Source organism: Dreissena polymorpha, chromosome 6, assembly GCF_020536995.1.
Source record: "Dreissena polymorpha isolate Duluth1 chromosome 6, UMN_Dpol_1.0, whole genome shotgun sequence".
NCBI classification, from domain to species: Eukaryota; Metazoa; Mollusca; class Bivalvia; order Myida; family Dreissenidae; genus Dreissena; species Dreissena polymorpha.
Genome location: NC_068360.1, coordinates 39975994 through 39994816, shown reverse-complemented (window position 1 = coordinate 39994816; position 18823 = coordinate 39975994). Strand labels below are relative to the sequence as shown.

At 38.3% G+C, this 18823-nt stretch overlaps 1 protein-coding gene across 2 annotated transcripts in view; it reads right to left on the bottom strand.

The window, feature by feature from the left end:
• Nucleotides 1-18823, bottom strand: part of LOC127834953 (lysine-specific demethylase 6A-like) — a 90744-nt gene that overhangs the window by 19409 nt on the left and 52512 nt on the right. For both annotated transcript variants that reach the window (XM_052361096.1, XM_052361094.1), the window contains exons 9-16: nt 13237-13333; nt 8838-8964; nt 7830-7928; nt 4016-4191; nt 3116-3200; nt 1872-2085; nt 1222-1329; nt 356-454 (exon numbers count right to left, since the gene is read on the bottom strand). In XM_052361096.1, the coding sequence (XP_052217056.1) occupies nt 356-454; nt 1222-1329; nt 1872-2085; nt 3116-3200; nt 4016-4191; nt 7830-7928; nt 8838-8964; nt 13237-13333 (1005 nt within the window). The remainder of the gene's footprint in view (nt 1-355; nt 455-1221; nt 1330-1871; nt 2086-3115; nt 3201-4015; nt 4192-7829; nt 7929-8837; nt 8965-13236; nt 13334-18823) is intronic.

Genomic DNA, 18823 nt, shown 5'->3' with positions numbered 1-18823 from the left:
CCTTTGACCTAGTGACCTCAAAATCAATAGGGGTCATCTGCGAGTCATGATCAATGTACCTGTGAAGTTTCATGATCCTAGACCCAAGCGTTCTTGAGTTATCGTCTGACAACCACCTGGTGGACGGACTGACAGACCGACCGACAGACAGACCGACCGACAGACTGACCTACAGACGGACATGAGCAAAGCAATATACCCCCTCTTCTTCGAAGGGGGGCATAACAATTACCATAAAATGATAAAGATATAAATCCTTTTCTTATTTTCCAAGTTCTGAAAACCCACAAATACAAGCAAATAAATCAATCAATCATTTTTGCCAATGTTGTGCATCTAAGGGAGATCACTGTACCTGCTGATTGAGTATACTGAGCTTGTCGTGTTGCTGTTGTAGAAACAGCTGGCGTTGTAGGTCCTGCAAGATTTGTCTCCCCTGGGCATCCAGGTTTGGCTGCAAAACATGTGGGAGTTGAGAGTCAGATACCAGTTATACGACTTGTATTTCATTGTGAACTAGATCTTTGTTACAAATGTGACTTGTTCTCATTAACCAACTTATCAATAGGGGTGAACAACCCAATCTAAAATGAGGGCCATTCAACAAAGTATATACTCCTGTAAAATTTTCTATCTGAGATAAGAGTAATCCTCGTTTTGCATAAAAATTGGGCTTAACCCTTTGAGTGCTGGAACCGAATTTAAAAGGCCTTTGCAAACAGTTTGGATCCAGATGAGACGCCACAGAACGTGGCGTCTCATCAGGATCCAAACTGTTTGCTATTCTGGTAATATTCTTTGAAAAAAATCGAAGAAAAATGCTAATTTTAGAAATTAAGCAGACAATATTTTAGCAGACGACAAATTTCCCAGCATGCAAAGGCTTAATGCCTGTGCATAAAGTGTTCAGTCAACACAAGCTTACCAGGAACAACACTTCATTATTTTACGGAATAGTCCTTTTAAAGCAAGTCTTTTCTACACAAAAACCAGTTAAGGCGGAGAGTGACGTCCCAGATAAGCCTATACGGTCTAAACCTAAACTAAGCTTGTGCACCTAAACTGGATTTTGGTTACAAAAAGACTTCCTCTAAATGAAAATTGTTAAAAACTCCGAAAGCATTGTCCCTGATAAGCCAGTGCGGACTGCAGAAGCTAATCTCATATGAAACTTTTTGCACATGAAATAGGGTGTTAAACAAAATGCCCAGTCCTTGTTACCTCGTTCTGTCTAAGCTGGTGCAGCAGTTGTAGCTGCTGACTGGAGATCAGTTGAGGGGCGGCAGACTGGGCAGTGGGTGAACTGGACTGCTCCATCTCAGATGAGGGCTGCCAAACAAGTACAAACAGACATGTAGAGGTGTTGTAGTTAGGGTTGTTCACAAAGTCATGATATTGTTTTTTTTTATATGCTACAAAAGAAAAAGAGTTCAGCAGCCAATTGAATAAATATGGATAACTTTAGCCAATCAAAAAGATAATCTTTATTCAGATAAAGATAACCAAAGTCAAATACCTTGGCTAAATCTTATCCAAAATGCAACCAAAACGCTCACCTGTTCGGATACATGAATCTATTTGTTTATACAATCGCTAACCAAAAAGATATCCTAAAATTAAAGATAACCAAAAGTTATCTGCTGGATAAAAGTTATGCAGATTTATACCATTGGCTGCATATGAATAAAACAAGATCCCTAGTTTTTTACCAAACAGGACCCAGTTTTGAATGCAACAGAGATTTCATTGCAACAGATTTTCTGACCAAGTTTCATAAAAATTGGACAATAAATGTGACTTCTACATATAGTTGACAACTATTATTCTCACTGTAATACAATCAATTGGAATGTTTTGCTCAGAAAACTTACCCGTTTTCTTGCCTGCATTTTCTTTTTCTTGTCGTCAATTAGTGAGCTTTGGGCTCCAAAGGCCTGCTGGCCGGGTGCTGGACTGGCTCCCCCAGACTGTGGCACTATGGGGGACTTCTGTACCGTGTGAGGGGTACCAGAGCCTTGACGGGACGTAAGCTCTGCGGGGATAGGCAGGGCCCAGGCTTCCTCCAGGCTTGGCAGAGTCCTGGGCCTGTAAGCAATACACAGTTTACAGCGTTTTAACTCTTTCAGTGCTGAACCAAAGTTTGAAGCCCTTTGCAAACAGTTTGGATCCAGATGAGACGCCACAGAACATGGCGTCTCATCAGAATCCAAACTATTTGCTATTCTGATAGAATTCTTAAAAAAAAAATCGAAGAAAATGCTTATTTAAAAAATTCAGCAGACAACATAATTAGCAGACAACAAATTTCCCAGCATCCAAAGGGTTAACTCTTTATCCCTCAGAAAGGCACACTTTGACGCATTTGAAGTCCTTTAGAAAATTTAATTAAATTTAAGTCTCTTCTTAATATATTCTAGTTTGAAAGGCTTCATTTCCAACCCTTAGATTCTGATGAGCAGCAAAGAGCATAAAACCTCAACAGTCTGAGAGTAACTCGCAGGCTGTTCTGGTTTTATGCTGTTTGCACATAGCCATTTTCACTTTTGCTTCTGAGTGGAAAAGAGTTAACCACCATATTGGGAATGGGGAAGGATTGGGAAAAATTGCGTTCTCTTTTCCAACAACTGGAAAATTTGTGTTTTCTGCTAAGAAAAACTTTATAATTGAGAATACAAGTTTTCAAAATTATTTTAACCAAAGTTTTATTAATACAGCTGAGAAGTTCACTAAAAGCTGAGATTTATATCATAACTTGATTATCCTTCAGTTGAGAATTTACGGCAGTCATTTTGGAAAAAATATTCTGACATCGGCAATTGGGTCAAATTTCTGCTCCAATTAAATTAAAAATAATATTTTTATTTAAGAATTCCACAGTTAGAACTATTATCAGGGCATGACTTTGGTCACAAAAGGGGAAAAAATGTGTGAAAATGACAGATAGTCAGTGGTCAGTATGGGGTCAAGGGTTAAGGTTGCAAAGTAACATAAATCTCAAGGTCATTGTTCATTTTGTTTGTTATGCAATAAATGATTTTTCATATAAAATAAGAAAGACACTTTTACATTAATTGTTCAGAATAAGCTGCATTAAGCACATGATGTCAATACTCACTTGCTTTGGAGATGTTGCATCACCTTGGACAGGTGCTGCTGAAGAAATTTGATCTTTCCACCTAGTGAAGGGCTGACTATTCCTCCTGCAAGAGACATTTACTGCTCATATGTATATACTAGTGGCTATCATGTAGCATTGGTGTAGCACATGAGTATAGGAGTCACACTCTCTGAGAAGGGTTTAGTGCATATGCGTAAAGTGTCGTCCCAGATGAGCTTGTGCACGGGCTAATCAGGGATGACACTTTCCATCTTAACAAGATTTTTGCTATGAAGAGAACTTCTTTAAATGAAAATACCATTAAATTGGAAAGGGTCATCCATGATTAGCCTGTGTGGACTGAACAGGCTAATCTTGGACAACATTTTATGCACATGCATTAAACCACCTTTTCACAGAGCACTCCTCGTATAGTTGTGGCTGTTTTTGTAGCATCAATGCACAATACGTACTTTCGTTTACTGTGTGGGGCGTTAATGTAGTAAACAATGTAAAACATAAGTATGCACCTTTGGCAGTTGTTGCAACATAAATGCAGCACATACCGTTTGCTGATTTTGTAGCATAACCAAAGCACATACCATGACTATTTTTGTAGTGTTAATGTATCATAAACCTTTGCCAGTTTTTTGTAGCATAAATGTAGCATAAACCTTTGGCAGTTTTTGTAGCATAAATGTAGCATAAACCTGTGGCAGTTTTTTTAGTGTTGATGTAGCACATGAATACATACTTATGACAGTTTCTGTAGCGTTTATTTATCATATGAGTCTATATTTATGGCAGTTGTCTGAAGCTCATATGTATCATTTTTGTGCATTCCTCAACAATTGGTGTAGTTGTTCTGTAGCAAAAAATGTAGGGTAGTTATGATTAAGGTAGCACAATAATGTTTACCTTTGGCAGTTTTTGTAGCGTTGATGTAGCAGGTGAGAGCGTCCTTAGGTTGGCTGCAGGTTTCATATAGGAGTCCCAGATCGGTCCAGGCGGCAGAGTGAGACTTGTCGAGCTGCACAGCACAGATGTACGCCTGCAGAGCGTCCATAGGCTGACTCTGCTGCTGGTACAGAACCCTGGAATAAACAACACACACAGATGGATGGTACATAACTCTGTAATAGACAACACACACAGATGGGTCGTACAGAACCCTGCAACACTCCACACACACAGATTTATGGTACAGAACCCTGGAATAGACAACACACACAGATGTGTGGTATAGAACCCTGGAATAGAAAAAACACACAGATGGGTGGTACAGAATCCTGGAATAGACAACACACAAGGATGTGTGGTATAGAACCCTGGAATAGACAACACATACAAAGGGATGGTACAGAACCCTGGAGTTGACAACACATACATATGTGTGGTATAGAACCCTGGAATAGATAACACACACCGATGGATGGTACAGAACCCTGGAGTAGACAACACACACAGATGTGTGGTATAGAACCAGGGAATAGACAACACACACAGATGGATGGTACAGAACTCTGGAATAGACAACACACACAGATGTGTGATATATAACCCTGGAATAGACAACACACACAGATGGGAGGACCAGAACCCTGGAATAGAAAACACACACATGTGTGGTATAGAACCATGGAATAGACAACACACACAGATTGGTGGTACAGAACCATGGAGTAGACAACACACACAGATGGCTTTGTACATAACTCTAGAACACACAACACACACAGATGGATGGTACAGAACCCTGTCATAGACAACACACACAGATGGATGGTACAGAACACCGGAATAGACATCACACACAGATGGGTGGTACAGAACCATGGAATAGAGACACACACAGATGGATGTTACATAACCCTGGAATAGACAACACACACAGATGGATGGTGCAGAACCCTGGAACACACAACACACAAAGATTAATGGTACAGAGCCCTGGAATAGACAACACACACTGATGGATGGTACAAAACAATGCAACATACAACACACGGATGAATGGTACAGAACCCTGTCATAGACAACACACACAGATGGATGGTACAAAACCCTGGAATAGACAACACACACAGATGGGTGGTACAGAACCCTGGAATAAACAACACACACAGATGGGTGGTACAGAACCCTAGCATAGACAACAAACGCAGATGGATGGTACAGAACCCTGGAATAGACAAAACCCACAGATGGGGGATACAGAACCCTGCAGCACAAGTTACATACATACGGTTATATATTTGTGGAAGTTTCTATAGCGCAAATGTAGCCCATATTTAGGTACCTTTGGCAGTTCCTCTGTGTAATATCACCATTACCCATGGCCCTGGATATGATCTCATGACATACAGTCTCAAACATGGTCACTGCGCACTGTCACTATGCACTATCACTATACACTGTCACTATGCACTATCACTATACACTGTCAATGTGTTCACAACTATCTGATTTTGTTCACCTCTAGTAAGGTATATAAGCGCCTTAGTAGAGTTTCTTCAATAAATTGTGATTTAATTGCAACCAGAAATGAGAAAGAAGTTATATTTTTCTACAAGCTAAATATTCTGAAGTTTCAATAATTTGACAAACAAAAACATTTGGATCTACCATTCAAATTGTTTAAGTTTACATGAAATGCCTTTAAAGTCTCAAAATAGTTCTTAATCTTATTTCATAAACATGTATGTAAGTCCTTTTAAACCTTCAACTTCTCTCTTCAATATTTCTCAACTTGTGATACAGCAGATGAAAGCAGTTTCAGTATTTATCATGATTTATTCCAAGGAAAAAAGCATAAACTAGTAATAATTGACTTTCTTTCCCAACAGCATAAGTGAAAAACTACTTGTTAAACAACAATGTCAATCCAATACACTGATACTCAGCACATAGACTTCATATGAAACCACAAGTCTTTCCCTGTAAACCCACTCAGATCATTATTTTATAAGTACTATATCTTATATATACACCATAAGGGATAACGTTGCCAATACTACTGGTTGTGAAATTCCAATAGTACTACAACTACAGCCAGACTGATCAGTTCCAGAACTAGGTCAGACTGCACTCATGCTACCACATGGCTGTTAATCACTGGCACCACCTCTTTTTGGAGATGCTTAAACCCTTTATTATTTTAATATGAATCTTGGCATGTTTGTAATCTCTTAGAAATTCAAATTTAATTCATACCTTACTAAATATATTCAAGATTTTAAGGATTTAGTTCAAACCCTAAGATACTGATGAGCAGCAAACAGCATATAACATGAATAGACAGCGTGTTACTCTTTATCTCCACACAGAGGTGGTGCCAGTGATTAACAGCCGTGCACCATGTGAGTGATGTATCTTAGGTCTTTGATGCCACTTTCACAGTCTCTTCAAACACAGATCTAGAACAGACACAACGATCAATTCAAGAATTGTTTGGGAAAAATGGGTCAGCCGACATCTCCAATAGACAATGATCAGTGACAGTCTCAGTGGCTTCAGAAAAATATTGGTTTTACATTGAGTCATATACAACTATACACAGAGGAAGAAAATGGTACAATAAATCAAGACATGTGCTCAGTTCCTTTGACATATAAATCTACCAGATATAATGTGAGAAAAAATGATGCATATGAGCTTTACTCTGAGAAAATAGGGCTTAATGCATGAGTGTAAAGTGTTGTCTTATATTAGCCTGTGCAGTGCCTGTGCAGTTTGCACAGGTTAATCAAGTACAATTTTTGCTTTCAAGGGATTTTTAGTTTACAGGAATCCTCTCCAAAACGAAAATCCAGTCTAGGGGAAAAGTGTCATAATAATGTGATTAGCCTGTGCAGACAACAGAAATAACGTTATATTTATATGCAGGTTAAAGAGAGAAAAAAGAAAACTAGAGAATTCTTGTTGCAAAAAATGGTATGGTAATTCATAATCAACATAGTACTGGATTTCAAACATAATACTATAAATAATAAGGGCACCGGATTCTCTTAATAGTACATAATGTGTGACACGGAGAAGATAGTACTAAATACAGCACACATAAGGCAAAGATATGCAAAAACAAGGAATTGGACTCCAGTCCTTAACTGTCACACCCACAATAGTATTATATTAGACATGTCCATATAAATATATTGTCATGTTTCTGATACTAATACAACCCACAGACAAACTGATGCTACTACTTTATGCACATGTGCAATAGTATTTGCAATATTTGTTTTACCAACGCTGCACACACTTTTGACATTTTCATTCACTAGCAGACGATTTTTAGCCAATTACTGCACTACAGTTACCCCTAACATTATTGGTTACGTACAATGAGATGTTGTCAACGTAAGTAAAACCACCTACGTACGCTGAACACTCCTCCATGACTGTAAATCACGTGTTTTTTTAAGAAGTTATTATCTCAGTCCGAATTTAGTGATAGAAGACACTTGTGGTCTTCTAGAAATGGCAACATTGGCTTATAACTAGGATAATGTTACAGAAGCTCATGACATTCGTCATGGCTGTTCGCCAATTTTCAGAAGAAGTCAGTTTGTTTATCAACATATTATGAAATATCACGATTTCACATTTTAAAAGCTGTATGTTTTATGCAACCATAAAAACATGAACATAAATCATAATGGTTTTGTTTACTCAAAATCAACATTTGTATTTTTAAAATGTGTGTAATTCTGCTTGTAAAACTATCTCTTACCCTATTGAACACCAGGTGTCGGCGCTGGCCTCCGACTTGTCAATGGATTTCCGGTACGAGACAAACGCATCATGCACTTTACCAAGGCTCGAATAACACCTGAAATATGGTTCAAATTTAAATGTTTTCTATAAGAAAAATATTTGTGAGTGACCATAGACTTATAGTTGTTAGTGTGTACATAAACACATTTGGCTTCACTTTGTTTAAAATCTTTGTCGAAAACATCAGAACCAAATTAACCCTTTCCCACTCAGAAGCAAAGTGAAAATGGCTATGTGCAAACAGCGTAAAACCAGAACAGCCTGCGAGTAACTCCCAGTCTTTTCAGGTTTTATGCTGTTTGCTGCTCATCAATATCTTTGAGTTGGACATGAAGACTTTTAAACTTGAATTTGGTAAGAAAGGTATTTAATTAAATTTTACTTTCTAAGGGACTTCAAATGCATAAAAAAAATATCTAAGTGATAAAGGGTTAATGGAGTTGTGGATGTTTGCACTTTCATTCTAATGGGGAAGAGTGGAGACGGGGTATAGAAAACAGTCTGTTAATTCACTCATCTGTTGTGAAAGCATAGACCAAAAAATCATCTCACTCAAATAACAAATATTGTACAAATATGAGCCTAGCCATTGGTACACCAGGTCTTCATGCACATGTGTAAAGTGTCATCCAAGATTTGCTGTGCAGTCCTGGGCGACACTTTAAGAACTTGCATTAAGCCCAGATTTTCCAATGCGGGGGCACAAAAATAAAGACTCTCTTGTGCTCAAATAAAGACTATATTGGGCTCAAATATAGACAATCTTGTGCTCAAATATAGACAATCTTGGGCAAAAATATAGACAATCTTGGGCTCAAATATAGACAATCTTGGGCTCAAATATAGACAATCTTGGGCTCAAATATAGACAATCTTGGGCTCAAATATAGACAATATTGGGCTCAAATGTAGACAATCTTGGGCTCAAATAAGGACTATCTTGTTGCTGGTGGGCTGTGCCTACCTGCCCAGGAGGTACCAGGTCTGACCGTTCGACTTATCGTAGTTGAGAGACTCCTTGAGGTGCTGTAAAGCAAGCTCCTCCCTGACAGTCTTCTCTCCCAGACAGTCTACAGTGTGGTACAGCCAACCTGAAATATAGGGTACAGCTAGCATGGAATATATGGTACAGCCAACCTGAAATATAGGGTACAGCTAGCATGGAATATAGGGTACAGCCAACCTGAAATATAGGGTACAGCCAACCTGAAATATAGGGTACAGCTAGCATGGAATATATGGTACAGCCAACCTGAAATATAGGGTACAGCTAGCATGGAATATATGGTACAGCCAACCTGAAATATAGGGTACAGCTAGCATGGAATATATGGTACAGCCAACCTGAAATATAGGGTACAGCTAGCATGGAATATATGGTACAGCCAACCTGAAATATCGGGTACAGCTAGCATGGAATATATGGTACAGCCAACCTGAAATATAGGGTACAGCTAGCATGGAATATATGGTACAGCCAACCTGAAATATAGGGTACAGCTAGCATGGAATATATGGTACAGCCAACCTGAAATATAGGGTACAGCTAGCATGGAATATATGGTACAGCCAAACTGAAATATAGGGTACAGCTAGCATGGAATATATGGTACAGCCAACCTGAAATATAGGGTACAGCTAGCATGGAATATATGGTACAGCCAACCTGAAATACAGGGTACAGCTAGCATGGAATATATGGTACAGCCAACCTGAAATATAGGGTACAGCTAGCATGGAATATATGGTACAGCCAACCTGAAATATAAGGTACAGCTAGCATGGAATATATGGTACAGCCAACCTGAAATATAGGGTACAGCTAGCATGGAATATATGGTACAGCCAACCTGAAATATAGGGTACAGCTAGTAGTGTTTTTCCCAGGCCATTTTAGCGTGGCGAAAAGCCATGCCGCCCTCCTGGATCGCCACGCTGCCCTTTTTAAAGGCAAATTTCGCCACGCGCCCTTTTTTTCAAAGGCAAATTTCGCCACGAAGTTTGCCTTACGATCTAACTTGGTCCGCAAAATCAGCTTCCTTGATTGTCTGTGACGCTCCGACTGTGCTTGATTTACTCGAGAGGCGTCAACGTTTAATCGACTATATTTAATTGAGCAGATTTAATCTATAACAGTGCTCGATTAGGTCTTACTGGCTGCCCCAAAGCTGTGAATTAGTCAAGCGTGAATAACCCCGTGTCAGTATCAATCGATAATGCCGGAGGCTATGTTATACCAAGCGCACTTTTCGCTCGGCAATGTGTATTCCTCCACGATATAATCATTACTTCGGAGACATTTGATGAAAAACTCGATGTTATTCTTGTGGCAATTGTGCTTTGCATGTATTATTCAGTTATATCAAAACATATTTTTTTACGCATAATTACTTTTAAATTCACAAACAAATTTATTCTTTATCGATTTCGTCTTTAAGATAATTAGATCTAATTATTGAAATAATTACCGAGACGTATACCAATTTAACAAAATACTAATCGCGTATACGATTTAACGTTGCTATGCGCACCTGTCGCTTACATCATTTGACATTTTATCAACATGGCGGACTATACAGAATTAAATTGTGACTCGGCAAAGATGGCAAATAACGTCGTAAACGATCGAACTAACGATGGAGATTATACATTAAGAAGGAATAAATGAAATGTCTGTGATAATCAACGATGCATAAAAATGTTTTAGATAGCAACAACATAATTTATTTATTTGTAATCTACTCGGTGGATGTATGTCACGGAAACGAGTGTTTGCATATTGTTAGAGATCAATTTACTCGCAATGTTATTTTAAACATCTGTCGAGATTATTGTTAGAAAATGGGATAAGACAAACATGGTTTCATTTATATGTTAGTGGATCTGTGTATAATCAGATTCATATGCATATATTGCTTTATTATGTTTGTCGTGCTGTACAGTTTATTGAAACAGCATGGAACTTAAATGTTCATTGCAAGGTAAATATATTAATATAAATCATAGTAAGTTAAATACATCTATTACCATTAAATGTGCTTGTTTATATGTTATTTTTTCCACAACTGCTTCGTGGAGCAAATAACATGGAACGTTTTTGCCCTTTTTTGCCTAAACTGCGCGCTAAAATGCCCTTTTTGAAAGTAATGCGCCATGCCCCTTTGCCCTCCTGGGAAAAACACTAGCTAGCATGGAATATATGGTACAGCCAACCTGAAATATAGGGTACAGCCAACCTGAAATATATGGAACAGCCAACTTGAAATATAGGGTACAGCTAGCATGGAATATATGGTACAGCCAACCTGAAATATAGGGTACAGCCAACCTGAAATATATGGTACAGCCAACCTGAAATATAGGGTACAGCTAGCATGGAATATATGGTACAGCCAACCTGAACTAGTGACCTCAAAATCAATAGGGGTCATCTGCGAGTCATGATCAATCTACCTATGAAGTTTCATGATCCTAGGCGTATGCGTTCTTGAGTTATCATCCGACAACCACCTTGTGGACGGACCGACATACCGACCGACCGACCGACATGAGCAAAGCAATATACCCCCTCTTCTTCGAAGGGGGGCATAAATATAGGGTACAGCTAGCATGGAATATAGGGTACAGCTAGCATGGAATATAGGGTACAGCCAACCTGAAATATAGGGTACAGCCAACCTGAAATATATGGTACAGCCAACATGAAATATATGGTACAGCCAGTGTGAAATATGGTTCAGCCAGCCTGAAATATATGGTATGGCCAGTGTGAAAAATGGTACAGCCAACCTAAGATATAAGGTACAGTAAACCTGAAATATATGGTACAGCCAGTGTGAGGTATGGTAGAGCTGTGAAATATTGTACAACAAGTGTGAAATGTAGTACAGCCAGTGTGAAATATGGTTAAGCCAGTCTTAAATATATGGTTCAGCAAGTGAAAGGTACGGTTCAGCCAGTGAGAAATATGGTACAGCCAGTGTGAATTGTGGTACAGCCAGTGTGAAATATGGTAAAGCCAGTGTGAAAAATGGTAGAGCTACCACAAAAGATGATACAGCCAGTGTGAAATATGGTAAAGCCAGTGAGAATTGTGGTACAGCCATTGTGAATTGTGGTACAACCAGTGTGATATATGGTACAGTCAGTGTGTAATATGGTACAACTAGTGTGTAATACGGTACAGCCAGTGTGAAGTATGGTACAACCCGTGTGTAATATGGTACAAACAGTGTGTAATATGGTGCAGCCAGTGTTAAATATGGTACAACAAGTGTGATTTATGGAACAGAAAGTGTGAAATATGATACAAACAGTGAGAAATATGATACAGCCAGTGTCATATATGTTACAGCTATGTGAAATATGGTTCAACTAGTGTGAAATATGGTACAGCCAGTGTCAAATATGGTGCAGCCAGTATGAATTGTGGTACAGCAAGTTTGAAATATGGTACAGCCAGTTTGAAATATGGTAGCCAGTTTGAAATATGATACAGCCAGTTTGAAATATGGTACAACCAGTTTGAAATATGGTACAGTCAGAGTGAAATATGGTGCAGTCAGTGAGAAATATGGTACAACTAATAAACCAGAATAGTGACTAAAATATACCACTTCTCAAACTTCTTTTGCGGGAAATATTACAATCCTTCCCAAATGGTGTCTCTATATACCTGGACCCTTCCCTTGATCCGTCCCTAAGCCCCTATCTGCTTCCAGTGTATTTTTTATTCAAAGTTTGGTCTTGTAGGGGACCCATTCCCAATAGAAAGAACAATTCTATATTTTTCCCATTTGGGACCTACAATGTCCAAACTGCATGGTTACAATAAAAAATGTATTTGTTGTAAATAAGTCTCATCAACTAGTACATTTTCTATCCAGTATTATAAGTTAAACCTCACTAAATGTAGAATATAAATACCTTTCATTCTCAATTAAAAAGTATTTTTAGCAATCATATCCCAATTGAAGTGAAAAATAACAAGATTTTTCCCAATCCAAAGGAACCTGGTCCCATTCCCAGAATGGTGAAAAACACTGCTGCCTCCCTGCCACTATGTACCCCTCCCTGCCTCTATGTACCCCTCTCTGCCTCTATGTACCCCTCCCTGCCTCTATGTACCCCTCTCTGCCTCTATGCACCCCTCTCTGCCTCTATGTAACCCTCCCTGCCACTATGTACCCCTCCCTGCCTCTATGTACCCCTCTCTGCCTCTATGTACCCCTCTCTGCCTCTATGTACCCCTCCCTGCCACCATGTACCCCTCCCTGCCTCTATGTACCACTATGTGCCTCTATGTACCCCTCTCTGCCACTATGTACCCCTCCCTGCCTCTATGCACCCCTCCCTGGACTCACCAAGCTGTTTGTGTGCGGTGGCCTTGTACAGGTCCTCACTACCGTCCTCAGATGCTATGAACTGCTCATAAGCCTCCTTGGCTTGCCTGTACTGGCCCTGAAATGAGACAAAATTATATGAGCCTCGCTCTGTGAAAAGTAGGTGAAAAGTAATTTATTACTAGACTCATTTCTCGATTCCACACTCATCATTTAACATGTTATGATTTCGTTTAACATCAAACAATCATGCATGGAGAAACTCAAATAAATCTTTCATTTAACAAGGGCTGTTTGTAAAACGCTCATGCCCCCCAAATGGGCTGTCAGTTGTAGTGGCTTCAGGTCACTGTGACCTTGACCTAGAGTCTTGACCAATGTCCCCATGAACTTTCCTGATCTTAACCCTAAGCATTTGTGAGTTACATGTAACATCCAGAAACCATTTTACTATTTCGAGTAATTGTGACCTTGTCCTTTGACCTAGTGACCTGAAAATCAATAGGGGTCATCTGCCAGTCATGATCCATGTACCTATGAAGTTTCATGATCCTAGGCCTAAGCGTTCTTGAGTTATCATCAGGAAACCATTCGGTGGACGGACCAACGGACGGACCGACCGACATGTGCAAAACAATATACCCCCTTTTCTTCGATGGTGGGGGCATAATAACATGCAAATCACAGCTCAGTTAACAACTCACTAACTTTACACCAATATCCAAGAAAAACAACAAAAAACAAAAAATGCAATAATAAAAAAGGCAACACTTTTTTTATCGATCATCTAAATTAAATCCAAATCAAAAACGTTTGAATCACAATTCTCTCTTATATAAACCTTTAAAAAGTCCCCTGGGAAAAAAAACTGAGAAAAACAGCAATACTAAATAGGCAACACGCTTGTTAATCAGTCATCCAAATATAATTTAATTCAACACCTTTTTAACACATTTATCTCCCTGCAACCTTTTAACAGAGTCCTGTAATGGTATTTGATATGTTTCACATTCATGCCTTTAAGGTATGCAGTTATTACTCAAGATATCAGATAATCTCTTTATTCTGGGTCAATGGTTTAAGGATGGAGACCAAAGGGTGTTGATCCTCCTGTAAATACATGTGTCATCAATGTAAACCTGTAACCATTATGCTTGCAAGGATTGCCCTATTTCACTGAACTGAACAACTGTAACCTCCATGGGTTTTCTCAATAGGATATTTTCATCAAGGGCAGCTGCGATTGGGAGTGGGGCATGTTCTATTGAATGATGGTTAATAATTGATATTTATAATAAATTACTGGATTGTAGATAATGACTTGTAAAAAGTATTCATCCAAAATAATTAACACTCCTAAGATAAAGACGGTATGAGTGTATGAGTGCAGCAGAGGTAAAAAAGTTCAAGATTACACATGAGAAGAAAACTTATATTGGATTTTTCAGGAAAAAATAGCTCAGTTCCATATGCCCAATTACAACAGAAAGCACCCTAAACATGCTTGTCATGTTATAGCAAAACAGATAACACTATGTATATGAGTCCCGTTCTGAGAAAACTGGGCATAATGCATGTGCGTAAGGTGTCGTCCCAGATTAGCATGTGCAGTCCCCACAGGCTAATCAGAGATCACATTTTCCACCTAAATTGGATTTTTTGCTAAGAAGAGACTTCATTTAAACGAAAAATGTAATAAAAGCGGAAAGTGTCATCCCTGATTAGCCTGTGCAGACCGCACAGGCTAATCTGGGACGACACTTTACGCACATGCATTATGCCCAGTTTTCTCAGAACACGACTCATATGCTAGTCATGTTTATGATTTCACTTGAAAGACACATTTTCTTACAAAACAGACCCCATTCACTCCTACCTCAGTGATTCACACTAAGCAGTACTCCCAGTGGCTTATCAGTCAAGCCTTGCTGTGGGAAAACAGGGCTTAATGCAAGTGCACAAAGAGTCATCCCTGCAGATCAACCTGTGCACTCATCTGCAGACAGGACGACTTCCCAGTGCCACTGAACAGAACCATCCCCTACCCCACAATATCAGATATCAGATTGCAAGGTATTAATACTAAAACTACGACATATGTGTAATTTTATGCAGGAGGTCTATCTTCATAAAACTGGAATAGACAACTCACAAGCTTAAAGTTTTCACCCCAACTCTTCAATATTTAACACATCAAGCCAAGAAATTAAAAACTAATTGTGATGCACATGTGAAATTTTGGCACTCAAGATGAAGAAATCAGTTGAAGGAAATGAGACCACATGATTGTCCTCACCCTAAGACCTCACAGGCTTAAGTCAACTTCAAGAATTCAAACCATAATTTCTCATCCATGCACCCCCCCCCCCCCTATCCGTCCCTACCTCTATAAACTATTGACACATCCATTATTGCAGTGATATTACGGATATTAATGGCTGAGGGAAATCACCTACCCCCCTGCTCATCCCCCCTAATACACCCACACTTATTATTGTTCATTTATCTTTAACACCAGCATTGAGTTATATCTCGGTTGAGTAATGCACACCAACATCATAAAAAGTAAATATTTGTCATGCATTGTGAATAATTCTACACCTATTCAGGCGCCTTTACCAATAACAGTGCACAGCCATTAACATTACATGAGTCTTTAAAAATATAAATGTGGCTGAATTTGTAAACAATCTAAAGCAATCTTAAAAGCTTTTCATCAAAGCATAAAATAATGACATTTTTTTTAACCAACTTCACTTGTCAATATTTCAATATCTTATTGCACATCAGTTAACAACAATGAAAACCGTTAACTAGACTTTTAAACTGCCTGCGTAAAAAGGGTGTTTTCATACTTCACAGACTGATGTAAACATATAAATAAAAAAACTTTCTTTTTAACATTTTGTAAAAGAAAGAAATGTGTGTAAATAGGATTAAAATGGCTTTAGGGACAATTCTCTACATAACAAGCAGCAACCCTTTCTAGAGAGATTTATGTTGTCTTGTGATTATAAATGAGTCTCGCTCTATGAAAATGGGGCTTAATGCATATGCGTATAGTCGTCACAGATTAGTCTGTGCAGTTTGCACAGGCTTATCAAATTTAAAGGCATATGACATATGCTATGGTACTTCTTTGAAATTGTAAGGAAGTATAATTTTTGCACACAAATAAAACTTTCAAATAACACTTTTTTCAATTGTATATCATTACCATATATATGTAAAAAAAATAATTCTTATTTCTGTTATCATTAAGACTGATTAAACATTTGCATCATGAAATTCAGGGTATAAGATGATCCTTGTACTAAAAAGAACAAGGTCTGGTAAAATCTGGTAAGGTCCAATGCCATTCAAAAAGTACAGGACCTTTTTTGTTTGTCTTAAATAAGGCTGCCTTCGACTTAAACAAAACATATTGACTCTTAACATTTAACATTTTACCAAAAGTAATTTATAACCAAGACTTTTGACCTTTAAATTATTGTAAACTTTATCATTTAATGTTCACTTGGTTTGTGACCTAAATAACAAACATTTTGCTCATGTCAAATTTACTTGAAGATATATTTAGCAATAGCTTCAGGAAAAATTGGGCTTTATTGACTTTAAATACTTCTTTTACCTCACAGTTAATTATTGGCAATGCAGAGCAATACCGTTTATGTCCTTATTGACGCGCACTGTGCGTGTTTTTTCAAGACCCCTGCGCGTTTAATTCAAACAACTATTACTTATTCCTCATATTTGAACAGTGTAACATTTTCATTACCTGCCACTCACAACATTGTTTAATCCAATCTGCTGCAGACCTGCTACATCGCAATGTCCAATTTTACGAAAATTGTCTGCGGATCCCATTTTATTTTTCATTGACTTAAATATTTACCCATTAAGAGACGCTCACCATTAAATACAGTTTGACCCTGTATTTTTGCTTTCACTGCATCTAGTTGATAAGTATTTATAGCGTGACGAACAATACACTCCAAAGCTCAATACCATACAGTTGGCGTCATCGGCGTAAAGCGCACATGCCACCCATGACATCGTCACTGACTGCTGCCTTGCACCCGAGTTACACGCAGTCCTCGAGGAATATACATCGAAAACATATATATGGATGTGGAAACAGACTATGATAGCGCTAAGGCCATCAGACAAATATCATTTGTTTGTCTCTAAGAAAGAAAAAATACAACGCCTGTCTATATCTATAACATTTTCATTACCTGCCGCTAATAACATTGTTTAAGCCAATCGTATGTATGACATAGTCTGCTGCAGACCCATTACATCGCAATGTCCAATTTACGCAAATCGTCACCTGTGCTGAGGACCATAATAATTATTTTTGTTGGTTTGTAACCTACGTACATGAAGTATACTCGCATGGTAGCATATTTATGCAGAGATCGCAAAATCATCGATAAATGTGTTCGTTGTTTCAATGCTTTGGGCCGAGTAATTTCGGCGAATTGGAACTCAACTTGCGTAAAACACTTGCTCAATTAACCGTTAAACTCCACCTCCGTTCTCTGCAAAAGATTCGAAGGCGGAGCTATGCACGTGCTATAATTAAATTTGACGATTGCCATTGAGGAACAAACAAGCGATTGGTTCGGCATGTTGATTGCTAGACAAAGGAAGCCAATTCTGTCGGCAAGAAATTTGTCGCTTTATTGCTTCAGACAGGAAGCAGCTTTCAATTGATGACGTCAAACTATCAATTTACACAGAGTGCAATTTTTCTGAAGACTTTACCTGACTCTTTGTTTACAATTTCAGTAAAAAAAACACTTGCTAACATTAAACTTTGCATTAAATTATCAAAATAAAGCAAATCCGAAGCTGAGAAATTTTATTAAATTTATTCGCGTCAGTTCAAATAAGACGTTTTGGGCTGTAAATCAACGAGTTTTCATGAGAACCAAAACAAACAATACCGCAACGACGCGGGGATCGATATACCTCGATTTTTTTCCTGAACGATCTCATAAGTCGAAGAGCAAACAAATAATTTGTGTAAGAGTAGTTTATCTTATATAAGATTTAAACAACGGGCATCGCATTGCAAAATGGTGCGCATCGAATTACACAAATGATGCACACTTTTTCGTTTTAATTAGAAAAGAGTGCACTGCGCACCTTTATACCGATCTAAGCAAATTACGGTGTCACCGTGTTGCAAACAAAATGGCTGCAGAAACGATGTTTTCAGATGTTATGTCTCACTCTTTAATGGATTATGGGCTACATAAATCTTATCTTATGGTTCTGATAAATTCCGATCAACCCCAGATAAGACGGCCTGCGCGTCTATTAGGGCATGAGCGTCAATAAGGACATATACGGTATAACCTATTCCAGAATGCATAACAAAATCAATATCACTTAATACAATGATACAGTTATGAATGAACATTGAGGCACTTGCACTTAACAGCTTGGTAGCTAAGTTTGTTTAAATGCCTTTCAAGATAAAAAAAATCATGAAGGTCAAAATTGATTTTACATTCCTATCAATTGCTGGTTCAGTGTAAAACAAATTTATCTGTTATAGAAATAAAAAGTACATAAAACAGTGTAACATTAAACCCAC